Raw genomic sequence first — 26,126 nt, 5'->3', positions numbered from 1 at the left:
CTATGTCCTTTTCTGAATCGGTTGTTCGCGTTTCCTGTATTTATTACTCGTTTTAAAGCCACACAGGTGTCATCTTGCGCCATGTGAGCTTTTTAGTGGACAAACACCGTGTGCGTTGGTTTTCTGGGGTTTTCCGTTTCCCCCTTCTTTTTTCATTCCACCATTTCAGTTATTTTTCATCATCACCGCCTCCCTTAGCCTTGGTGCATAATGATGGGACGTTAAACTAGATATTTCATTCATTTCAAAGGATATTAATGGTGTTCTTCTTCCAAAACTAAAGAGAAATGTAGTATTGAACATCAGTAATGGGAGGGGGATGGGATTTAGATTTCTGGGTTTTAGGCATCTAAGGCCATTTAGCCCTTCACGTTTTGAGAGATGACGTCCCTCGGCGAGCACACAATCCGGGGAAAGGAAGGAATAAAGAATTGGGAAAGTAAGGAAGCGGCCTGGGACCTAGAACTTAGGTACCACCCCGGCATTTGCCTGGTCGGAATGAGGAAAAACCAAGAAAACCTCATTCAAGGAGGCTGGCCTGAAAAAGCGTTTTACACTTCTTCGACTGAGTGCCCGCACCGAGAATCGAACCCGGGACCGCTCACATCGGAGACAAGATCAGTAATTCCGTACACCATAGGTGCCAACTACATGGGTATGGCATTGGCTCCGAGGCTCAAGCATCCATTGGAAATTGTTAATGTGTGCTCATAAAATTAATATCGAAATAACGTTTTCATGACGTTGACAAAAACTTAGTGCATGTGACCGCAAGCTTGATTTCATGACGGATGCTTATATATACATTGAATAATTGTTTATCAATATAACTTTTAGCCTCCTTAGGTATACGGCTCAACGAGGATTGAGCGATATAACATTATGCCTATACCACAATAAATGATCCATATTCACAAGTGAGATTGATTTTGTACAGTTATTTCAAATAACTTCGAGTTTGATACTGTTATTTTCTATTTCTAATATAGGTCAAAAGCAGAGGCGGTCTGTCATAAGGGGCCAATGGGCCCGGCTCTCAAATCATTTTTGTATTATCATAGAAAAATGTATGTATCTGTATTCTGCTAGTATTGTTACTATAATTTCCCTGTGAATCAAAAACAGTAGTTCTGGCTCCTTCAAATCAGTTTTTTCATGTACTACTTAAGCTTGTGAGCACACTATTCACGCGGTCAGTACAAAATAAAGGCAGAAAAGGCCTGACCTGTTTCAGTGTGGGCTTAGTATAATCTCGTATTGACTCATGTGGCTGGCGAATAACGTGAAAACGCAGCTTGAACGTAGGTGCCATGGGCCAAGAATTGTAGGCCCCCATCACACAATTGCAACCGACAATTTCCGAACGAAAAGCTTTGAAGCTTGCTTGTTGCCAAAATTCGTTTTGTCTGTAGAGGTTGTTGATGTTGATTCCGCACTTTCAGTTGTTTTGTCCCTTGACCTTGCTCTATACTTCTGCTGAAGGGATCCAAAATCAACAGCTTGTCCACCCCTCAGTTTCGACGTTCATCTTCTTAGTGTCTTTTGTGCTATATTTCCCCTTGCGTTTTCATGTGGTTGTGCGAAAATAAATAAAGTACGCGTGTTAGAAAGTATTACGAGCGTTTCCAATAGGTGAACCCTCATAACTTTCCCACAGTTGTATCCTGTTCCTATCCGATGCTGAAAAAAAGAAAAGCTCAAATTCGAACTACCGGCCACATAGAGTAATGGTATTCTTTGCGCAATAGTCGTATTCGGTTTTCACTCAAATTATACTAAAATATAATGAGGTTTTAGTATAATAATTATTATTTTAATTTTTCCTCTCTCTTTTTTGGTCAACATTAATAAACATATGACCATAATTATCATTATCATAGCTATTCTGCCATTATTGGTAGGTCACTTGCTGGAACTAAGAAGCTTCGGCGTACGGCGATCCTCACCTGGTCTCTTCGTCTTGACGCATCAATTTTCTGTTTTAATACTTTCCTTCAACTGCACTCTCCTTCTTCCCCTCCCTCTCTTTCCTTCCACCATACCCTCTAGCACGTCCCTCATAATACATTTTCTCCTCAGCCAATATCCCAACCAGTTCCTTATCCCCCTCTTAATATCTATTTTTTCTCCCCTATTGCTACTATTTCTAACATCTCATTCGTTTTCCGTTCAATCCAGTTAATTTTCTCGTTTTTTCTCCATGCCCATGTTTCTGCCCCATACAGTACATGTTGGAATCAATAAAACAAAATCTTAGTATTTAATTGGAAGTTTGCTTAATACAAAGGTTAGCTAATCGTGGTTGAAAAGACAAAAATCTGACGCCTTTATAGTGAAAAATAATTTTGCAATTCATGGTATTTCAATAAGCTGTGCTGTCTTGATTTTCTTTCATGTGTCTCAGGGGTAACTTCTCTAGTTTGAGAACCAGTGGAGTGTTGGATCTGTTAAAAAACATAAAAATATTATGAAACGTTGTGATTTATCTTGTAAGTAGTGAAGCGTGGGTCAAGACTACTACTGTATAGAGCAGTCTTGAGCATGGATACCCATTGAAAAAGAAAATAAAGGTCATCACCTGCGTTGTACACTATCGTCATATTACACGAAGGTAAACTATATTACATTTAGGAACATCCATTGTATATATTTCCGTTACTATTGGCTCATTGTAGACTTTCTTATAACTTATATCCAGAGTAAAATTTACCTATGAAAAGCATAAGATTTCTAAAAAGCAAGACTTACAAGACTCTTGCAAGCAGGACTAAGACCAAGACCAAGGATTCCAGTGCAAGACCAAGACCAAGACTTTATGTGCAAGACCAAGACCAAGACCACCCGGGTCTTGGTTTTGGTCTTGCATTTGCTCATGACTACATAGAACAATGATACTCCCTCGTGGCTATATGATTACTGTATCCTCGTCGCCAAAAGTGCCTTTACATCGCCGTGACGGGTATGTGACCGCGCAGTACTCTGAGGAAGGGATGGTTGCATAAGAAATTGTGATTAATTTTGAAGAGTTTTTATTTTGACTAGGGAAATAACGTAGGTATAGGGAGTAAAGGCATAGATTAGAAGCATCACCGCACTGTCCTCTCTGAAAATATTCGTATTCTCAGTTTTTCAATTTACTGTCTTATATGTTAAGTTAATAACTGCTAACAACTGCTACTAGAGCTTTTCACTCTTCAGGACTTTACTACATGTTCGCAGGGCACTTTTATAAGTCCTAAATGTGTGCGTGAACTATTTCATTCCTCTCACTGTAATTATTTGAGAATGGAAACTGATTACGCTGAACGTGAATATGTTTCGCTGTCGTAAAGCAAGGACCGTAATAAATGTAGATAAGGTTCTTATTATTATAGAAAACACAGAAGTATTTATTCCGTATATAGAACAATATAATACAGTAACTAAGAAACATCATAGTCAATTACGCCCGCAGGACTTTTTCCAACGGGGGAGAGGGCAAAATACCGATATAGTGTTTTTCATTTTATTGCCCTATATATGTTAAGTTAAAATCCATAACATTAATATTGATAGCGTATATCATCTTTCACCGCTGTAGCCCATTAGTCAGAACATTCATCTCCAGACATGATGTTGAGAGAATAGACAGAAAGATATATGAACAGTGGTGTAATTAATTTTACTGCGTCCTGGATCGATCGATCATTGATTTACTCATACTCCACCAGGCCCCCTGTCCAAGGTATTTCAGCTGCTGCCTTATATATAGGGTTCCATGTCAGAAGGGCAGACAAAAGGGCAAACGCAGAAAGGCCCGAGTCAAAACGGCCCGCGACAAAAGAAACCCGCTACAAAAGGGCCAGACCAAAAAGGCCCCGCGTCAAAAGTCCCCGGGTGAAAAGGTCTCCGCAACAAAATGGCCTGAGTCAAAAGGACCCGAATCAAAACGTCCCTCATAAAACGGTCTCTGGCCAAAAGGATCACACTAAAAAGAACCCGAGTCAAAAAGCTCTGAGTCAAAAGGGCCCGCGTCAAAAAGGGGCCTCGCTACAAAAGGGTCCGAGTGAGCCATGCATCAAAAGGGACCGAGTTAAAAGGTATCCGCATCAAAAGGGCCCGAGTCAAAAGGGATCGAATCAAAACGACCTATATCTAAGGGGCTGGGTCAAAAGGGTCCCAAGACCAAAGAGTCCTAGTAGAAAGGGAACTGCCTCAAACAAGCCCGGGTAAAAGGGGCCACGCTACAAAAGGGCCCGAGTCAAAACGACCCCGCGTCAAAAGTGCTCGGGTGAAAAGGTATCGGAAACAAAAAGGCCTGAGTCAAACGGGCCCGAATCAAAACGCCCCTTATAAAAAGAGCTCTGGCCAAAAGGGTCGTACAACAAAAAGACCCGAGTCAAAAGGTCCTGTGTCAAACGGACCCGGGTCAAAAATGGGCGTTGGTACAAAATGGCTCAGTCAAATGGGCCAGAATCAAAACGCCCCTTGTAAAAAGTTCTCTGGCCAAAAAGTTCCCACAACGAAATGATCCGAGTCAAAAGGTCCTGTGTCAAACATGCCCGGGTCAAAAATAGGCGTCGCTACAAAAGGGCCCAGTCAAACGGCCCCGTATCAAAAGGGCCCGGTTCGCAAAAGGTCTCCGCAAAAAAGGGTCCGAATCATATCACCTTTCATCAAAAGGACCTGGATCAAAGGGGTCCGCGACAAATGGGCCTTGCGTCAAACGGGCCCTAGTCAAAATTGCCCCGCTACAAAAGACTCGAGTCAAAACGGCCCCACGTCAAAAGGGTCCGGGTCAAAAGGTCTCCGCAACAAAAGGGCACAAGTCAAAAGGGACCCGCAAAAAAAGGGCTCGGGTCAAAGGTCTCAGCAACAAAAGGGCAGGATTCAAAAGGGCCCGAATCAAAACGACCCTCATCAAAACAGCCGGGTCAAAAGGGTCTCACGACAAAAGAGCCCGAATCAAAAGTGGCCTGCCTCAAACGAGTTCGGGTCAAAAGGGGTCCCGCTACAAAAGGACCCGAATCAAAACGGTCCCGGGTCAAATGATCTCGGCAACGAAAGGGCCTGAGTCAAAAGGGCCGATTCAGAACGCTCTTCATAAAAAGGGGTCAAGTTAAAATTGTTCCACGACAAAAGGACCTGAGTCAAAAGGCCCTGCGTCAAACAGGCCCGTGTCAAAAAGGGGCCCCGCTACAAAAGGGCAAGAGTCAAACGGACCTGCGTCAAATGGGCCGATTAAATGTCCTCGCAACAAAAGGGCCTTAGCCAAAAGACACGAATCAAAACGCCCCTCATCCAAAGAGCCCGGGTCAAAAGAGACCCACGACAAAAGGTCTCGAATCGCAAGGGCTCAGCGTAAAACGGGCCCAGGTGAAATGGGACTCCACTACAAAAAGCCTAAGTCAAACGTCCCGGTGTCAGAAGGGCCTGGGGCAGAAGTCTACGCAACAAAAGGGCCCGAGTCAAAAGGGGCCGAATCAAAACTCCCCTCATCAAAAGGGCCTTGGTCAAAAGAGTCCCACGACAAAAGGGTCCAAGTCAAAAGGGCACTGCGTCAAAAGTACCCGGGTCAAAAGTGGTCCCGCTACAAAATGTTTGAGACAAAACAACCTCCCGTCGAAAGGGCCCAGGTAAAAGTTCTCCGCGAAAAAAGCGCTCGAGTCATAAGGGCGCTGAGTCAAAAGAGCCTGGGTCAAAAGGGTTCTGCGACAAAATGGCCCGAGTTAAGAGGCAACTACGTCAAACGCCCTGGTCAAAGGGGCACCGCTACAAAAGGGCACGGGTTAAAACGGCCAGGCGTCAGTCGGACCAGAGTCAAATGTTCCTCGCGTCAAAGTGGCATAAGTCAGGAAGGTTCCGCGTCAAAAGGGCCCGGGAAATACTGTTTCACGGGTAAAAAGCTTTAGATCAAAGCAAGATTGGAGATCAAGCATGCACAAGGGGTTTGTGTCCTCTTCGTAAATTGAAGTGTTTGTGCAAAAGAAGGAAATATATCAGTGGTTATTAGTAACAAAAAGGAAATTTGAATGGAGATATTAGTTTTGTTTGCTTGTTGATTGGTTTGCAACAATCTCTTTCGCTTAAGTCGTTCTCCATGAAAGTTTGCATACACTCCCGTCATAGGCGGACTGGGTGTATTAGGGCCTAGGCCGCGGTTACCATAGAGGGCTCTCAGACTAGAAAATCAATTTCTAAATTTTCGTACAATCAGTGACGCAACCAGCTGTGAGCTCGGGGGTTTATGCCTCCCCGAAACAAACCTGGTCTATCTTATACAGCCGCGCTGCAGACAAATTTCGGTGAAATTTCAAAATAGATCAATGCATAAATGAATATTGAATTAAGTCAAAGCACTGTCGAAAGAGAAATATACAGAGAAAACGGGGTGTCTAAAAAGTCCCCTTGACTTAGGATAACTCTGTTATTATCAGAGTTACAACAAAATGTAAGAGGAGATACCGTCTTCAAATAAAGTTTTTAATAGACAGTAACTTCATTCATTTATGTTCTGGGTCCAGGTAAATGGTAACGTTGCAGTTTCATGTAACATTATGCGCATATAGAGCGTACAGCCCAAACGACTTGTCTGATTTGAAAAATTCTTGCACTTTAGATTGAAAACATTATATTTGGAGACGGTTTTCCCTCTTACATTTTGTTGTAACTCTGATAATAAGAGAGTTACCGTATGTCATGGGACTTTTGAGACACTCTGTATAGTAGCTGAAACACTAAACAAATAGTAGCCAATAGCTTTTTACTATAGAAAGAACACAACAGCTTACTGAAAATTGTAATAAACAACTAATACTAACTTTTGACTCTGGAATGAACAGACGTTTTACTGAAAATGAAAAACACTGCTGAACAACTAAAAAACTAATAATTTTAAAACGTTAAGATTCTTTTCAGTTCAGATTATGAATGGCAGAGTTCCTGAATAACTTCGTTCACAGACACTAAATTTAACATATCTCTTTCCATTTTCATTGGTAAAAATGTGTCCAAAATGTCTTCACACAAATTAGCTCTGAGATTTGTTTACTCTCTAACTTTGAGAAGCACCTTTCACACGTCACTTGTATGCATGGTAGAGACAACGCATGTTTGTATGCAATGTATAAATTATTAAAACAACTAGACTGACAGAAATTGGTACAAAATTTTCCCTGCACATGACAAAAAGTTTTTACACAAGTTGTTTGCAGCATCATTATCACTCTTGCCGTGAATCCTGTCCAAAATGTTCAATCTCCCATAGCATGCTCAGATGCATAATCATCATCATCTTCTGTGGATTCAGGGGCATCATTCTCTTCAGGATCATCAAAAACCAGAACGTTTTGTGACAGAATATACGACAAAGAACTGCTGGAGTTCTTTGTATATTTCCTCCTATTTTATACTTAGTTTTTTCGCAAGAAATCTGAAAGCACCTGCAGACACACCATTCTTCCCGATTTCCGAAAAGTGCTTGGGATCCAGCATTTGGAGTTCATTTGGCTGCTGAAATCTATCACTGACACATGTAACAGCTGTATTCAGAATTTTCGTTGAAGTTTTTTATTCTGAATAAATCATTTTCCCTTATATTTAAGTTCTTTCCCAGTTCAACTGCCGCAAGCTCTCCTGACATTTTCTTCTTCTTTAAGATTCTTCTGGGCAGAAAGTTTTTTTTCCATTGCTATCTCTATACCAGATTGCACAAGCTGTTGTTTTTTCACACAAAATATTTTTCTATTTTCGTAAAGCTTAAACAGACATCTTTTGCCTCTATTTTTTCTGAAGCTAGTGCAGCAAGTTGTCTACAAGTCTCCAGGTTGTACGATAGTCCAATCCGTGAGACTGCATGTATTTTGAAACATGCTTCGTTTTTGTAAACAAGTCCTGAAACACAGAGCACATCATTACAGTGTTAAATTCTGTCTATTTATTCAGCAAAGTTTAGCTTGAAATGTTGATTTCGCATTAAAACTCCTGTCCTGTACATCATCATTGAGGAACAATAAAAATGAAAGAAATCTTGACGATTATAGACAGTCGTCTCGTCTTGGCTTCATGTTTCGTAGCGAAACTCGTTAGTGTCGGCTACCGCATTCAGTGCCTTGTTTTTGCTCCACAATCGTGTTGCACAAACTTCTTGAACTTTTCGTAGTTTGTCATGTTCCTCGTGGCTTGCATCAATCATTTTCTTCCAAACATTCTTTCTTTTGTAGTATTCAGACACAACACGGTACTGGTTTCAACGACACCAAATAAGTTTGCAGCTTCAGGGATCTACTCAGTCAAATTTGTCATAGCCAAAATAAGAGCATGAGCCATGCATTGGGTGTAAATGATTTCAGGATTATCCTTCTCCAGTAATGCTTTAACTCCTTTATAGCATCCACTCAAGTTAGCAGCTCCATCAAAAGAGCAACTTACAATATCAGAGATCAAAACATTGTTGGCACAAAGTACTCTTTTGTTTTCATTTTAAGTTACTTGTCTTATAGTGTCACTCTTTACAACAACTGCTAACAGCCGCCCAAATAATTGACCGCTTATAACGCAGAGAATTACTATAGTAAGCTGATTCAACACTGAAACATCTTAAATAGAATCAACCATTATGCTGAAAATGCTCGCTTTCTTGCCGTCTTCCACTGTTTTCTCCTGCAATTTTGTAAACGTTTTTGATAGAAAATATTATTTTAAAAAATACGCCGTTTTTCCATTTTTGAATTATGAAATATAGACCTACAAGATGTATTAACTTCCATAAAGAACCAATCAGCCTATGGTTAAATATGGACCCAGCTACAAACCAGACCCCAGTCTTCAACGATGAAAGGGCCCCATCTGCCCAACATAATGAAAAAAGTTCCAGGTCCCAACAGCTCAACATGATGAAGAAAGTGCCTAGGAGCCCAAATGCTCAATGAAATGAAAGGTCCCCAACTGCCCAATATAATGAATAAAGAACTCAGGGCCACAACTGCTTAATGTAATGTAAGAAGGTCCCAACTGTCCAATATATTGAAAGAAGGGTCTAAGGCCCCAGGTACAAACTAAATCACAGTTTCTGATAATAAAAGACCATAGTGAAAGATGGACCTAGTCACAAATCCAGTAACAAAAGGACCTTATTGAAAAAGATAACTTACTGATTGATGAAAGGATGGAAGAGGAGTGTGTGTTGGCAGCATAATAACAGTGATCTACCGAATTATTTAGCTTTTTTCTGTTTTAGCTTTTCTCTCTTTCTCTTTCTTTCTTTATTGTTTCATTTTTTTTTCTGAGAGGGCCTAGGCCGCGATTGCGGCCTAACGACTCTGGCCAGTCTGCCCCTGACTCCTGTCTTTCTGAGTTTGTATTCTCGTGACATAGCCCAATCAAAATTTATCTATTGCTGATTTTCTCCTTACTTGTAAAATTTCATTTCTACCCCGGGATCAAAGTATAGTATGAAAAATATTCTGTGGAAAAGATCAGTTTAATTTTACTGTGAGAATACATACGTGGATCTGCATACAGGGTTAGTGAAAAGTATTGGGACAGAACAATAATAACGACATGCGCGGACGGAGGAAAAATAAATGTTACAAATGGTATTATTGCAAAACCTGCATTGATTTGGAGTGTGGTTACCATGGAAGGCATCTTGAATTCCGCCATGTTGCATATCACACAATATTGTTTTAAATGTAAAAGTTTATGATTTTACACTTCAACTTAGGCTTGAATATTCCCACAAATGAGAATGTGAACTCATTTATTACACATCATTTGTTTGAGACAGAGTGTGCTATGTTTGACATATGTATCTAATAGAAAAAATGTATCATGATACAGCAGTAACAAAGAGATGCATAGACAGAGGAAAAGCAAATGTTACAATTTGGCATTGGTGTAGAAACTGCGTTAAATGATTTAGTATACATCATAGTAGCCATCTTGAATTCCGCATATTGTATACCACAAAATATTTTTAAATAAAAAGAGGTACGTGTTGAGTTTTGATTTTGAGTTTAACGCAGTGGCAAGGCCTGAGGGGAGACAGGGTAGACAGCGTCTACCCTTTAGAATGTTATATGTATTAAGCCATTAAGCCTAAATTACTAACTTAAAATTTTGCACTTCAGATTCTGAACTTAAAATTTCCTATAATTTATTCTGAGCATTTTTAATGCTTGCGTATGAAAGACAGAAAGCAATGGATCTCGCGAAACCTTGAACATTATCCCTATAGAAGCGTAGGAGAAACAAACAACCACGTGCGAAGTCCAAAGACTCGTGCTATGTAGTACAGTGAAACTTCTCTAAAGCGGACAGCCATGGGGAATCAAAAATTATCCGCTTAGAGAGGTTTCAATATTTTATGACGTAAATTAGTAAACAAGGTAATACACAATTAGAAAACAAATATTTTTGCATGAATCATGTATTTACGAATATTACAAAAATGCCTGAATTATCCTCCGCCACCCAATACTCTATGTTCGAGGCACAACATGGAAATAAGATGATATAATTCTCTGCTCTTTACACTTGCTACTACTTACTACATTTTCGGTATATTGTTTTAATTTGTGAGTTAATTGCAGTCCAGTAGTGTCTTTTTTCAGACAATATGTGTACCCGAGGGCCAAAAATACCAAACTTGTCTTCTTCTTGCTTACAGATTCTAGCGGCACAGTACCATAACGTGTCATCCGAAATTGTGGGTAATTGTCAAACAATTTTCTGTCTAAAACAGTTTGGGTGGGAGTAGATGTAAGCAAAGGACATGAGAGTGTTGTTAAACAGAGACTTCGTCCGGGTTGCTGAGCAGCCAGTTGAGAGGCAAAATGTCACAATGCTTCCTTGATGACACATGTATGAATTACTAAAAGTGTATTTTTACTGCACTTTCCAACTTGTTTCTAGAGAAAGTGTCCGTAATACGGACGTAAATAATACCTATAAAAGACAGGAAAGACTGTCCGTGTCCGTACTAGAGAGTGTACGCTTTAGACAGGTTTATCAATATGTTTTTTCCTATTACAGTGTTTGGGAATTAAAAAATACGTCCGTTACGGGAAGTGTTCGTTGGCACAGGTTTCACTGTAGTACTTGCGAAAAGACAGTTGCTGTTCTAACTACGTTTACTGGGGTACCTATCTTAATTTTAAGCTGGATTTGTAAGTGACAGAAACAGACCGCTATTTCTTCTTGTTTGTTTTTATTTTAAACCATCTTTCGAGCTCCCTCTATAAAGTGTTAAATTGTTGTATCCTTGAAGAACATTATTATATATATATATATATTGTCCCTACATGTCTCCAACATCAGAATAAAAAAAGAAGACTCCCTAACGAAAAGTGTAGATGTATTGGCAATTCTATCACTTTTATATTTTTCGCGACAGTGACCAGTACTTTTACATGTCCCGGTAAATGCCCCCCCCCCGGTTCGAATTTTGAAAAAGAGAAACCTTTTTGTCTCGGTCTGGGGCCTGGATCAAGGTACCCGTGACCAAATTTTGGTAACTCGGTCCACTCATCTGGTCCACTGGCACACACACACAAAGTTATTTAGATAGACACACAAAGAAACTCTATTTATATTAGATTCTTCGCTCAATAATTGTGCAGATGAAAGATTTGAAAAATACAAAAATCTGGTCATTATAGAATATTTAGTATGCATCAACAAATTATTCCATACGGCCAACTGAATGACTTGATATCCACCTTTCCTAATACTTTTTGCTCAGATCAGCTTAAGAATGAACTTATCAACATATGTTTCGATAGAACAAACACATTTCTCTTCCTGAATACTTGAAATATATTCTCAGTAATGAACCTCAAAGCATATATCAGGAAACAACGAAGCTGCTAAATATGGTATTGAGCATTCCATCAACTCCAGTATTTTGTAAACATTCAATGAATGCCCTGAAAAGAGTGTGACTTACTTAGCAAACAGCATGACAAACTTTCTGAATTACTGACACTTGCAATAAAGAACTTGGTATAGAAGCTTTGTAGGAACGTGAATTCAAAAAAAAAAAAAAGTTATTAATGTTTTCACCGAAATGAAGAACAGGGTATGGAGTTCATTCACAAAAGTGTAAGATATTAGTTAAGGTATTTGGTATTAGGTATTAAGTTAGGTGTTGTAAGGTGTTTGGTTTTTTTACTTCTATCGTTTTTTTTTTTTTTTTTTTTTGTTCACTTTACAGTTCATTTCTAAGGTATTTAGAAATGACTATCCCTAAGGAAGGTATGGGGAAGTAATGCCCCCATTTCTTGCAAATGAGGTACCATTCAGAAATCTATGCTTCGAAAAAAAAAAAACTATTCACCAAATTTCACTAATTATAAAATTTTATACTTAAAGGAAGAGAGTAAACATATGCCTTACAAATACTATATATATATGTACAGCGAAACCTGTCTATGCTGGCCAACATTGGTTCCATTGAAAAGTGGCCAACTTGCAGAAAATAAGTGTGATTCGTGTATTTTTAGAATAGGATTTCTAGTATTATTTGGTTGTTAATAAGCAATGGCACGGCAGCTACTTTAAAATAATGTATATAGATTAATCATTTAACTACTTTTTGTTAATGAGCTACAAGTGTTTTCCTCGGAGCAAAAGATGTTTTGAGAAATGTTAAGGGAATTCATATTTCAAAACCTCCACTACCTTTTGACAAGAAGTCATGTGCCAATAGTTGAGAATTGAGATGGTTAGCTTTAGCCTTGAGAATTTTCCGAAATTACTAAAGCTTTCCACTGATGAACGGAGCTGATAGGCTATAGCTAATGATTTTACCAAAACAGGGTAAACAAATACGTGCAATCATTTCCGGAATTCCTGTACGTGCTTTTTCTTATTTATGTCTTCCTTCCCCAACCCTTTATCAGGGTAGTGTTCTACCCTTTGACTTCCAAGAACAAATCATGGGAATCTATGCTTCTTTGTCTCCACTTACAAATACAGAACATCTGCTTCGAGTATGGGAATACGAAAGAGTTAAGAAAAACAACAAAATGGTACTTTGCGTGGCCAAGATATGCAGGTAAATTTATCATTATCATCATAGGGTTAAACATTGTTTCAATGTGGCCAACTTCCAAGATAGACAGGTGGCCAAGTTGACAGATTTTACTATATATATATATATATATATATATATATATATATATATACATACATTGTGGCCCATTTTAATCTTCCACGGACATATCTCAAGAACGGTTGAAAATAAATAAACTGAACAAAAACTCAAATAAGAAATACCATGGGGAAAATCGAATGATGATATCAGGGTGCCCCCAGGGCCGCTCTTCAAGTGGGCCCGAGGCCAACTTAAAAATTTTAAATGGAAACATGGGGCGAGTGACACTTCATTCGATAGATCTTTAAAAACTAAAAAACGATGTGGCAAACGGTTTTTCATATATGTCACCGTATTCAAAATGGCCGCCAAAATATGTTACCTACATCAGATAAACGTCCAGTATCACTAATATGAAAAGGGTTGAAAATAATAGCGGATGAACAGAATAGAACTCCTATAGGAAATCACAGAGGGTATTATTCATTCCACGCCTCGAGAATGATCCTATGAAGAAAAAGATTATTAAAGTATAAGTGATAATGCTAAAGAGGAACTCTAATTCTTAGAAAATTATCTTTCCGATCTCCTTCCGTAACGGGTGAAGCGGAAATGAATGGTAAAATTTCAAATGAGAACCCCACATTTACTTGCAATAGGTATGGTTTGTCTGAAACACTTGGTTGAGTTGATTTTGGGTTTAATGTCTCGTTCAGCAGCGAGGCTATATGAGACGTGGACCTACTGATTAACGTGCCATCCGAACTACACGTGCTCCCTCCGGGAATCGAACCCGGGTCTCCCACGCCAAAGGCGCTTACGCTAACCGCTTAGCCACGGAGGAGGTCCTGAAACACTTGGGGTGTACAAGTAAATGGTATTGTAATGAACCAATATTCTGCAGACGACTTTTGAGAAAACCAACGTTTCTACACATTGTTCTAAAATTACATTGTTCGACAAATTGGTTTCGCATTTGAGTTGATTCATTTTGCACAAATTATTTCCTGCAATCAAAATGGAAGGTACCGTTTAACAAGAATTTTACCTACTTTTTTCCATTAGACATATATATCTCATAAAAAACATGTAACAGATAATTTTGTTGTGTAGATACAATTTGCAAAAACTAAGGTGTTCGTTTGGATTTTCACCATTCCTTCCCGTCCCCTTCACCCACTTATCGTTGGACCGTTCTCTAGGAATTAGATTTCCTCCTTTGCATTATGGCACCTTTACTCTAATCATTTCCTCCGTTGCAACATTTTCGAGCCGTGGAATGATAAATACCCTCTATGATTTCCTATAGGAGTTTTATTCTGTTCATCCGTCATTATCTTCAACCGTTTTCATATTAGTGGTACTGGTCGTTTTATCTGATACAGGCAAGATGTCTTGGCGGCCATTTTGAAAACGGTGGCCCATATGAACAATTTTTGTCACAACGCTGTTTAGTGTATGAAGACCTATCGAACGAGGTATCACGTGACCCATATTTTCATATAAAATTTTAAAGTTGGGCCTGGGCTAAGATGAAAGGCGGCCCTGGGGGGACCGCGAAAACATTATTCGATTTGCTCCACGACTTCCCTATTTGCGTTTTTGTTTGGTTGATTTATGTTCAACCGTTTCCATATTAGTGCTACTGGACGTTTATGTGATACAGGTAACATATTTTGGCGGCCGTTTTGAACACGGTGACCGATATGAAAAATCTTTTGCCACATCGCTTCTTAGTTTTTAAAGATCTATCGGATGAAGTCTCACTCGCCCCATGTTTCCATTTAATATTTTTAATTTAGCCCCAGGCCCGCTTGAAAAGCGGCTCTGGGGGCATCGCGACATCGCCGTTCGATTTGCCCCACGGTATTTCCAATTTGAGTTTTTGTTCAGTTTATTTATGCTCAAAAGATTTCGAGATATTTCCGTGGAAAGATTAAAATGGGCCACCCTGTATATATGTGTGTGTCTACTCCGCCACTGATTTAACGTCCCGTTCAGCAGCGAGCCTATATGAAAAAGGCATGTGTCTCACAAATTGATGCTATAATCTTCCTACAAACTACGTTTATCGTCCGTTTCAAAAGCACCGTAGTCTACATTATTTATTATTTCCGTAATTTCTCGGGGCGAAAATACGCCACTATCATAAGAACCACGATTTGTCGCGGTGGTATTCATAGCCAAAAGCTCAACTAAAAGGAAGAAGGAATAGTAAGCAAACTACAAGAGGGATGTGAAACAACCATACACACTTTCACTGGCTAATAGAAAAGGGGAAAACAAAAATAACTACATGTTTTTGCCTTTTGAGTACTCATATCTTTTTGAGAATATATACTTGACACATGTCATTTAATCTACGCAATACATGACCTGTACGCATGAAGGTGAAAAATATTCGTGAAAAGTAAAGAGAAGGGACTAGTTGTTGCTGCTGGAACTGACCTTGATAGCTACTGACTAAACGTCTTGTAACAAGAGGGCAACAAATTACCCATAGGTCTCTTGCAGCTATACAGCGAGCTGTGTGCGTTGTGTGTCACTCCTTCTCTAAGCCTTGCTGTGTTTTGGAAAATATTGTTTGCTTTTCTTGCCTTGGGGCAAGGATTAAGAAGGCATCCTTGCACACCCCAGGGAGTGGGACGAAGTAACATAAAATGATCGAAAGACGACCGATGTTAATATAGAGTTAATAGTTTCGAGCAGTGGCATATACTGGTTTGAAAGCATGGGCTACCACTGACATTGTATATTATTATTATTATTATTATTAATGATGATGATAGAAAAAGTAATAATAATAATAATAATAATAATAATTATAATAATAATAATAATCATCATCATTAAATTTGCATAACAATGAACAAAAAGTGGTTGTGTTTTTGTTTTGAGACCATTAATGTTTTCGACCGTAAATGAAATTCCACCATACATTTGCGCAGTTCTCGTGAATTACATTCGTAAAACGTTAATTTTTAAAATTGTAACTTCCATCAAAAGTCGCCTCTGTTACTGACGTTGGTTGTCATACCTTAACAGTCTTCGCAAAAATTCTGAGTATAGTAACGTAATGCAAAAATGCAGACAGTCATTATAATTGTTATGTTTATTATCGCTACCTAAATCACAAATTTTTGCGTTAACAAACTATTCTCGGGCCCTTTTGTTGCGGAGATCTTTTGACCGGGGCCCTCTTAATGAGGGGCGTTTTAATTCGGGCCTTTTGACTCGGACCCTTTTGTTGTGGAGACATTTTGACCCGGGCCCTCTTGACGCGGGGCCGTTTGACTTGGGCCCTTTTATAGCGGGCCCATTTTTGACAAAGGCCTGTTTGACGCAGGTCCTTTTGACTGGGGTCATTTTGTCGAGAGACCCGTTTGACCGGGCTCTATTTATGAGGTGCGTTTTGATTCGGCTCCTTTCGATTTGGGCCCTTTTAACCCGGGGCCGTTTGACTCGGGCCCTTTTGCAGCAAGCCCGTTTTTCACCTGGGCCTTTTGACTTGGGTCATTTTGTCGAGGTACCCTTTAACCCGGGCTATTTTTATGAGGGGCATTTTGATTCGAACCCTTTTGACCAGGGCCCGTTTGATGAGGGGCCTTTTGATTCGGGACTTCACTCCCCCCTTTTGTTGCGGAGACAATTTGACCCAGGCTTTTTGACGCGGGGCCGTTTGATTTAGGGGCCGCGGTGGCTCAGTGGTAGAGCGTTCACCTCTGTTGCATGGGATCCCGGGTTCGATCCCAGCCCACGCCAATTGAACTTTGTGGTGGACAAGCACCGTTTCGTGGTTTTTCATCCGGGCTCGTTTGACGCAGGGCCTTTTGACTTGGGTCATTTTGTCGTGGAACCCGTTTGACCGGGCTCTATTTATAAGGGGCGTTTTGATTCAGCTCCTTTCGATTCGGGCCCTTTTAATCCGGGGCCGTTTGACTCGGGCTCTTTTGCAGCAGGCCCACCATTTCTCCTGTGCCCGTTTGACGCAGGGCCTTTTGACTTGGGTCATTTTATCGAGGGACCCTTTAATCCGGGCTCTTTTATGAGGGCGATTTTTTCGGCTCCTTTTGACCAGGGCCCGTTTGATGAGGGGCGTTTTTGATTCGGGACTTCACTCGCACCCTTTTGTTGCGGAGACCATTTGACCCGGGCTCTTTGACGCGGTGCCGTTTGACTCAGGGACCGAGGTGGTTCAGTGGTAGAGCGTTCACCTCTGCTGCTTGGGATCCCGGGTTCGATCCCAGCCCACGCCAGTTGAACTTTGTGGTGGACAAACACCGTTTCGTGGTTTTTCACCCGGGCTCGTTTGAGGCAGGGCCTTTTGACTTGGGTCATTATGTCGTGGAACCCTTTTGACCCGGGCTCTTTTTATGAGGGGCCTTTTGACTCGAGCCCGTTTGACTTAGGACCTTTTGTAGCGGGATTCTTTTTATCCTGGGCCCGTTTGACTTGGGTTATTTTGTCGTGGGACCCGTTTGACCGGGCTCAATTTATGAGGGGTGTTTTAATTCGGTTCCTTTCGATTCGGGCCCTTTTAATCCGGGGCCGTTTGACTCGGGCCCTTTTGCAGCGGACCCTTTTCCCTCCTGGGCCCCTTTGACGCATGGCCTTTTGACTTGGGTCATTTTATCGAGGGACCCTTTAAAACGGGCTCTTTTAATGACGGGGATTTTGATTCGACTCCTTTTGACCAGGGTCCGTTTGATGAGGGGCGTTTTGATTCGGGACTTCACCCGCAACCTTTTGTTGCGCAGACCATTTGACCCGGGCTCTTTGACGCGGTGCCGTTTGACTCAGGGGCCGTGGTGGCTCAGTGGTAGAGCGTTCACCTCTGCTGCTTAGGATTCCGGGTTCGATCCCAGCCCACGCCAATTGAACTTTGTGGTGGACAAACACCGTTGCGTGGGTTTTCACCCGGGCTCGTTTGACGCAGGGCCTTTTGCCTTGGGTCATTTTGTCGTGGAACCCTTTTGACCCGGGCTCTTTATGAGGGTCCTTTTGACTTGGATCCGTTCGACTAGGGACCTTTTGTAGCTGGACCCTTTTTCTCCTTTGCCCGTTTGACGCAGAGCCTTTTGACTTGGACCATTTTGTTCTGGGACGAGTTTGACTCGGGCTCTTTTAATGAGGGTCGTTTTGATTCGTCACCTATCGACTCGGGCCCTTTTAACCGGGAAATTTTTACACAGGGCCGTTTGATTCGGTTCCTTTTGTAACGGACCCCGTTCCCCCGGGCCCGTTTCGCGCATGGCCTTTTGACTTGGGTCATTTTGTCGTGGGGCCCTTTTGACCCAGGCTATATTTATGAGGGGCGTTTTGATTCGGCCCCTTTTGTCCCGGGCCCTTTTGATGAGGGGCGTTTTGATTCGGGACTTCACCCGCACCCTTTTGTTGCGCAGACCATTTGACCCGGGCTCTTTGACGCAGTGCCGTTTGACTCAGGGGCAGCGGTGGCTCAGTGGTAGAGCATTTACATCTGCTGCTTGGGATTCCGGGTTCGATCCCAGCCCACGCCAATTGAACTTTGTGGTGGACAAACACCGTTTCGTGGGTTTTCATCCGGGGTCGTTTGAGGCAGGGCCTTTTGACTTGGGTCTTTTTGTCGTGGAACCCGTTTGACCGGGCTCTATTTATGAGGGGCGTTTTGATTCGGCTCTTTTCAATTCGGGCCCTTTTAATCCGGGGCCGTTTGACTCGGGCCCTTTTGCAGCAAGCCCCCTTTTCTCCTGGGCCCGTTTGACTCGGGTCCTTTTGTAACGGACCCCCTTTCCTCCGGGCCCGTTTCGCGCATGGCCTTTTGACTTGGGTCATTTTGTCGTGGGACCCTTTTGACCCGGGCTATATTTATGAGGGGCGTTTTGATTCGGCCCCTTTTGTCCCGGGCTCTTTTTTCGAGTTGCGTTTCAATTCGGGCCCTTTTAATCCGGGGCCGTTTGACTCGGGCCCTTTTGCTGCAGGCCCCCTTTTCTCCTGGGCCCGTTTGACTCGGGTCCTTTTGTAACGGACCCCTTTCCCCCGGGCCCGTTTCGCGCATGGCCTTTTGACTTGGGTCATTTTGTCGTGGGACCCTTTTTACCCGGGCTATATTTATGAGGGGCGTTTTGATTCGGCCCCTTTTGTCCCGGGCTCTTGTTTCGAGTTGCGTTTCGATTTGGGACTTTTGACTCGCATCCTTTTGTTGCGGAAACCTTTTGACTCGGGCCCCTTTTGACGCGTGGCCGTTTGACTCAGAGGAGGCGGTGGCTCAGTGGTACAGCGTTCACCACTGCTGCTTGGGGCCCCGGGTTCGACCCCAGCCCACGCCAATTGAACTTTGTGTTAGACAAACACCGTGTGCGTGGGTTTTCTCGGGGTTCTCCCGTTTCCTCCCACTTTCTTAATTCCACCATTTCATTCATTACTCATCATCACCGTCTCCCTTAGCCTAACCGGCAAGAACGTGGGACGTAAAACTCAAAGATTTTTCCATATGGGTCTCAAAGATTTTTCTATATGGGTCTTCCCCCCCCCCCCGTTGGAAAAAAATCTGCGGGCGTTAGTGATTATGATATTGCTTAGTTACTGTATTATATTGTTTTATACTCGGAATAAATACTTCTGTGTTCTATATAATAATGTGAACCTTATTTACATTTATTACGATCCTTGCTTTACGACAGCGAAACATATTCACGTTCAGCGTAATCAGTTTCCATTCCCAAATAATTACAGTGAGGCGAATGATATAATTCATGCACAGATTTAGGACTTAGGAAACATATCGTAGTAAATTCCTGAAGAGTGAAAAGCGCTAGTAGCAGTAATTAGCTCAGTCAGTTCCTATAGTTCCTTAGTGAATTACATAAATCTTACAGATGTCTTTCTTTCTTTCTCTTCTCTCTACATCATGTCTGGAGATTAGTGTTTGGACAAATAAGCTAAAGTGGCAATTTTAAAAAGTAAGATGATCTACGCTATAAGTGACAGATGTTGTGATTTTTAACTTAACATATAAGGCAATAAATTGAAAAACAGAGATGACAGCGCACTGATGCTTGAAATCTGTGCCTTTACTCTCTATACCTACGTTATTTCCCTAGTCAAAATAAAAACTCTTCAAAATTAATTACAAATTCTTATGCAACCATCCCTTCCTTAGAGTACTGCGCAGTCACATACCCATCACGGCGATGTAAAGGCACTTTTGGCGACGAGGATACAAACCTTTGGCGCGGGAGAGCAGGATTTGATTCCTGGTAGAACATCAAGTCCTTAGGGCCCTACGTTAGCTATAGATTCACGTAAACTCCAGACCAATCAATTAACCAATTATACACTGAAAAATATGACACTGAAGGTTGTTTAAAACAAGCTTATTTGTCTGGAGTTTAACATAATGTTTACTATCAAGACTTTCTGTGATGTGGTTTTACGTAGGATCCAAATCACATGAGCTCACGGCGGAAATCAACCCCGAGCGTCCCGCAGAAAAGACAAGTGCTCAGAAGAAATGAAATGCTGTTTATAATTTAATAGTTTGGATTCAAAATTGAAATAGTACACTTTCCTGTAACATTTACGAGTTACTATAGTAATTCAGTAGTACTTCTTCAATTTCCATTCTTAACATTTTCTGAAGCGTCATTGGTTGGAATTCCAAAACTGTCCCTTTGGGAGAGTGTACTCATATATTTAACAAATATTGGATATTGGCTAAGTTTTGATATAATTTTCTTTAACTAAAAAAAAAAAAAAAAAAAAAAAAAAAAAAAAAAAAAAATAGTCGTACATGAAGAAGAAAAGGGGCCGCGGTGGTTCATTGGTAGAGCGTTCACTCTGCTGCGTGGAGTTCCTGGTTCGATGCCAGTTTGAGCCAAGTGGGTTTTATGGAGGACAAACACAATGTGTGTGAGTTTTCTTGGGGTATCCCGTCTTTCCCCACTTTTTTAATTCTCTCACATTTATTCTTACAATCGACATGCATTTTAGCCTATCCGGCATAAGCATGGGACATAAAACCAAATACTTCATTTTCATTTTTTAAGCAAGTCTTCTCCTTTACGATTTACCGCACTACCGTTGAATAACATTTAATGCAACTGTACAGAACTGATTCTTAATCTTACAAGTAGTAACGAAATGCTGCTTTTTCTGTCAATAACATTACTTTTTATACCCTAATTGTTGAGTTGATTTTGAGTTTAACGTCCTTTTTAGCAGCGAGGTTATATGAGACAGGACCTACTGATTAACGTGGAATCCGAATCACATGATCTCCCGCCGGGAATCGAACACGTATCTCTCACGCCAAAGGTGCGTACGTTAACCGCTTACCCACGGAGGAGCTCTATACCCTAATTATAAGAGTAATAGTTGATATAATACCTAAAATAATAATGTCATTCAGTTAGTTTTCCTTTTCGTTACGGTATGGGAACGGTTACAAGTAACGAATATTTTAATGCAATTATATTACGTTAAAAAGTTCTGTATTTAACATTATTATTGACATACAACCTATTAAGTTAGCATTCAATAAGTTATTACAACTGTACGATAACCTCAATAACGAAATGCTCTCTTCACCTGCCAATAACGTTATTTCTAATAAGTACCGTAATTGTGAGAGTAACATTTGAAATGATCACTATGACAATAACGTTACTAAATTGGTTTCGTTTTTCGTTACGATATTGGAACCGTAACAAATAACGAATATAGTTGATGCAATTAAATGCAATTCATATTGAGCTAAACAGTCATGTCTTTAACGTTATCATTTTAATGAAATCTATTACGTTATCATGCATTAACTTCGTTGCAGTAGTAACCCTACCTTAATAACGAAATGCTCTCTTCACCTGCCAATAACGGTATTTTTAATAAGTACCGTAATTCTATCAGTAACAGCTAAAACGGTATTTAACGCAGTAACGTTATTCATTTAGTCTCAGTTTTCGTTATCATATAGGTATGGTAACAAATAACGAATTGATAATAACGCACATTATGTTAAGTTAGCAAGCCCTGCTTACGAGCAAGGCCCATAAACCGTCATAGTTGAATTTTGATGAAAATTAGTGACAAGATTCAGTTCGAGTCACTAAGCAACATAGTAATTGTCACTCGATGCGGAAATGCTTCGTTGAGCTACTGGACCGACGCCATCTTGAAATCCGGTAGGCAACGTTCAAGAATACCCTTTTGGCACAAAGATGAAAAAGTTTTTGGTAGATCTGACTTCACCATTGTAAACCGGGATAAGACATCTATATATGAGGATACTTAAAGTGCGTGACCGCCATTTTGAAAGGCGCCATATTGAATTGCGGTCAAATATAAATAGCAAGGGGATCATGTAGGGTATCAAATAGCAATGGAATGTACTCCTGAAACCATTTCCGTAACCAAAGTTTATCTATCTTTTCACTTCAGAGTTACGAGCTCTCGCACCCACAAGAACTACAAAAACTGTTTGAGTTAGATTTGTATTATGAAATGCGGTCGTGCGAGCAGTTGCAGCCTCATAACTAGTGCAATAGTAGTCACTTGATGTACAATAGCCACTATACCAATCAGGTCTACTTCTTCATCTCCATAAATATCTGATGAAACATTTAGCGAAAGAATTTATAATTTTTCTTCCAGCTGTGTTCCATTAAATTGCTCTTTCGCAGTTGACTTAACAAAGATACAAGAATTTGGACTCAAAAGATAGAAAAGAATGAACTTCTATAGAAATTTACAAAATAAGAATTCTTAATAACTCTGGTGTGTCCGTGATTGGTGAGTGGCAAATTACATCCACGTACAAAAAGGATTTTTGAGGGCTAGCGTTTTGCTCAAGGTGTTTAAGCTGCTGGTTATATACTGATGTTTGTTACATTGTCATGTTTATAAACACTTAAGAAAATATGCCAATCAAAGTTTTTTTTAAATGCCTATCAGGCTGCCGTGTCGTGACAAAACGCTGTAACTTTGGCGGAGCAGTTTTGCGAAAAAGAGCCTTAAAGTTTTCATCCGAAAATGTGATCTGTATCGTGTAGAACCAGTGTATCTTGACTTTGGAAACACGTGGTTACATGTAATGTTACGTAAATGCATGTTGTGTGATTAAATTTGGTGAAAATTGATTGGTTGACCATTATTGCTTACTTACACTGGCTCTACACGATACAGATCACATTTTCGGATGAAAACTTTACGGCTCATTTTCGCAAAACTGCTCCGCCAAAGTTACAGCGTTTTGTCACGACACGGCAGCAGGGTCGTAAGATGAATTCCACCATATTGAGCACATCCTAAGAAAAATATTGAGCACATCTAGATCGAAAGAGTCTGGACTGCAGTCAGAATATTTATTAATCGCAGTATGTCGACCAACTTCTGACATAGCTTATAGGCTAGCCTCAGAGAAAGCTTATAGGTAACTTCTGAAGTAACTTGTAGATTTTAACCATTTAAGGAAATTGTATATGTAATTAGCCATGTTTCTTATATTTCTAGTAACAGGTCGGATGATCTCCCCAGATCCTTTCCCACGGGAAAACAAGGAACGTGCGTATTTTTGTCAGCACTTTAACTCTAATGACTACAACGTATTTTGTGATGGTAAGTTGCTTAATTTTCTTTTAGCTTTGTATATGTGCACTAGCAAATTTTATTGTCCAAATATCACAATACAATTTTAGTTCTTTTTATTTTAAGTTTTGGTATCTCACATTTTTACATTGATTCATCTATAATTAATTGAACTGTATTTATTTTACTGTATGAAAATAAAATGTCTTAATTTAAAAACCAACATGAACTAATCGAAGTTTAAAATTGAATTAAGCCACCATTTAATATCTTCTGAGCAGATATTTAGTTAAAATATTGAAATATAAACAGGTTATTTTTATCAGCAAAAGAAGTTCAATTTCTTGGTGGTGTTTACAACTGAAGGGTAAGGGGAAAAAAGAAGGAATGTCACAAAACTGCATTTTCGAGAAAACGGCGTTTTAATATTGAAAACCGCGTAAAAAGAATAGGGATAATTAAATCTTTTGCCCGTTTTACATGGACATTTCTACATCTACGCATACATGGCATATACAGTCAAATAGTACCAATAGTCACCAACAGATAGGACAAAGCACCCGAAAAAGCACATAAATGGACATTCCTTGCTTTTTCCCCTTATCCTTCAACTATGAATGCTTTTACATTTCTTTGATAAAAAAAGAAAGAAAGAAACTCGTTGCTTGCAATGAAAAAAGAATATAGTTACGTTAACACCTACAGAAAAGGTGTTCCTGGTAAGAATATATTTGCTGCTTATAAGTAATTTTCTTAATTCAACAGAAAATTGTATTTATTTGCATATAAAGAACAATAAATATGGCAGCTTAAATGTAAAACAGAAGTAAACTTAACCGTACTAATAGCCGAAATTATAAAGTATCTGTCTAAATAGTGTTTTGTTTTACTGGAATTAACTCAGAAGTTCACGGCAGTAAAATCTAGAAGTAACTTTAATTCTCAAGTATTCGCTGTTTTGTAATGATTGTAAGTTAATATTGAAAATTAATATGTTATTTGCACAATCAACATACCGAATGTAGAAATCTCCCGATTTGAAATGCAATCTTTTGTTCGCCTAATTTTGTATCAAGCAACACATGAAATGTAACTTATAAACGTGGAGGCATATCAAATGTCATAATAATTAATATTTTGTTATGCTGTGTGTGTCTACAATATGAATATAAATATTTTTGTGTGTATGTAGAATTTAGATGTTCATAGTTTGTATGTGTGGGGAAAAATATATTCTGTCTATTGATATAATTGACATTTGAAAACATTTTCAAGCGGTTTTGCTGTCATGACTCGGATTCACTTTCTGTCAACCCAATAATAATGACTATTAAACAAATCAAGCGATTTTCACAGTCCTTTGCACCCTTCAAAAACAAACCGCGTAACTCGATGTTGTATCACTGCGCGCACGACTATTTGCTGCTTGGTGACGAGGAAATTATTTGGTCTGTTTCCCGCAATATTTCTACTGCAGCACGTGCATGTATTTTTGCCACTGCGATGTGCATTGCTCGTCTCACTCTCACACCATCGCCGTGATATAGGGCAAAATACCCAATAGTATATAATCCTCCCTCCTTTAAGAGCAACTGAACATTGTTATTTTTCTCCAAATTGTAATTACAGGTGAAACTACAGTGAGTTTTATCACATTATCAACTGAACGTTAAAGAGATGGCGCTGGTATGTAACAGCAAGCATATTTATCATTATGGGAGATTATTTCTTTTTCATCTATTATCTAAATCATTACGCATATCCATGAAAACAGATGGTACTTTCCCCCTTAAGTTCAGTTTTTTGATGTGCTTTCTTACATTGTATATAATGTGAACATACAAATAGTAACTTCAGTACTACAAAGTAAGTAAATCAATAATGTATATATACTATTCTATGAGAATATGAAAATTAACTACTTAAGGTGTTAATTTTCTTCAAGTGAATTGAACAACATTGATATCGTTTGATAAACTATTTCCTTTTCTTCTGCACTTACGGGTTTGCCTTGTTTATGTTTAGCAGAATAGCTCGGAGCAGCAGGTAACCTGCTGGCTTCCTTGCGCGACATCTTTAAATTGTGGCGCGCACTTCACGTATTTTGTCATTTGTTGTAACAGTTTTCTCTTAGGATTTTGATTTTGGTTCGAGATTTCGATCGCATATAGATACACACTTTGAGTCGGATCCTAAATGTTCTTACTATGCCTTAACAATACATTAATTACCATAATATATTGCATTTGTTGTGTAGTATTTGCTTATGAAAGAATCAATTGTTACTAGTCTCATTTTCAGTGTTGCTAACTTATAGTTATTTTTCAGTATTTCACACAGAATCGTTGTCAAACAGTTGTGTCATTTCATGAAAATGTGCTAAGAAAAAGAAAAAGAGAAATCAAGTGTACTTGCTATTCTTATTGAAGATATTAAGTTCCTTATAGTATTTCAGATCATTGTTTGACGTTTGATTAGAGATGAGGAA

General features: G+C 39.8%; 1 protein-coding gene across 1 annotated transcript in view; it reads left to right on the top strand.

Moving 5' to 3' along the window:
• Positions 1–26,126, top strand: part of LOC145687884 (protein O-linked-mannose beta-1,2-N-acetylglucosaminyltransferase 1-like) — a 177,103-nt gene that overhangs the window by 89,083 nt on the left and 61,894 nt on the right. Inside the window, exon 7 of the mRNA XM_081761402.1 lies at positions 23,564–23,668. Coding sequence (XP_081617528.1) covers positions 23,564–23,668 — 105 coding nt within the window. The remainder of the gene's footprint in view (positions 1–23,563; positions 23,669–26,126) is intronic.

Source organism: Thermobia domestica, chromosome 6 (assembly GCF_964235325.1).
Source record: "Thermobia domestica chromosome 6, izTheDome1.hap1.1, whole genome shotgun sequence".
In the NCBI taxonomy this organism is placed as follows: domain Eukaryota; kingdom Metazoa; phylum Arthropoda; class Insecta; order Zygentoma; family Lepismatidae; genus Thermobia; species Thermobia domestica.
This window is presented reverse-complemented; position numbering and strand designations above follow the sequence as displayed.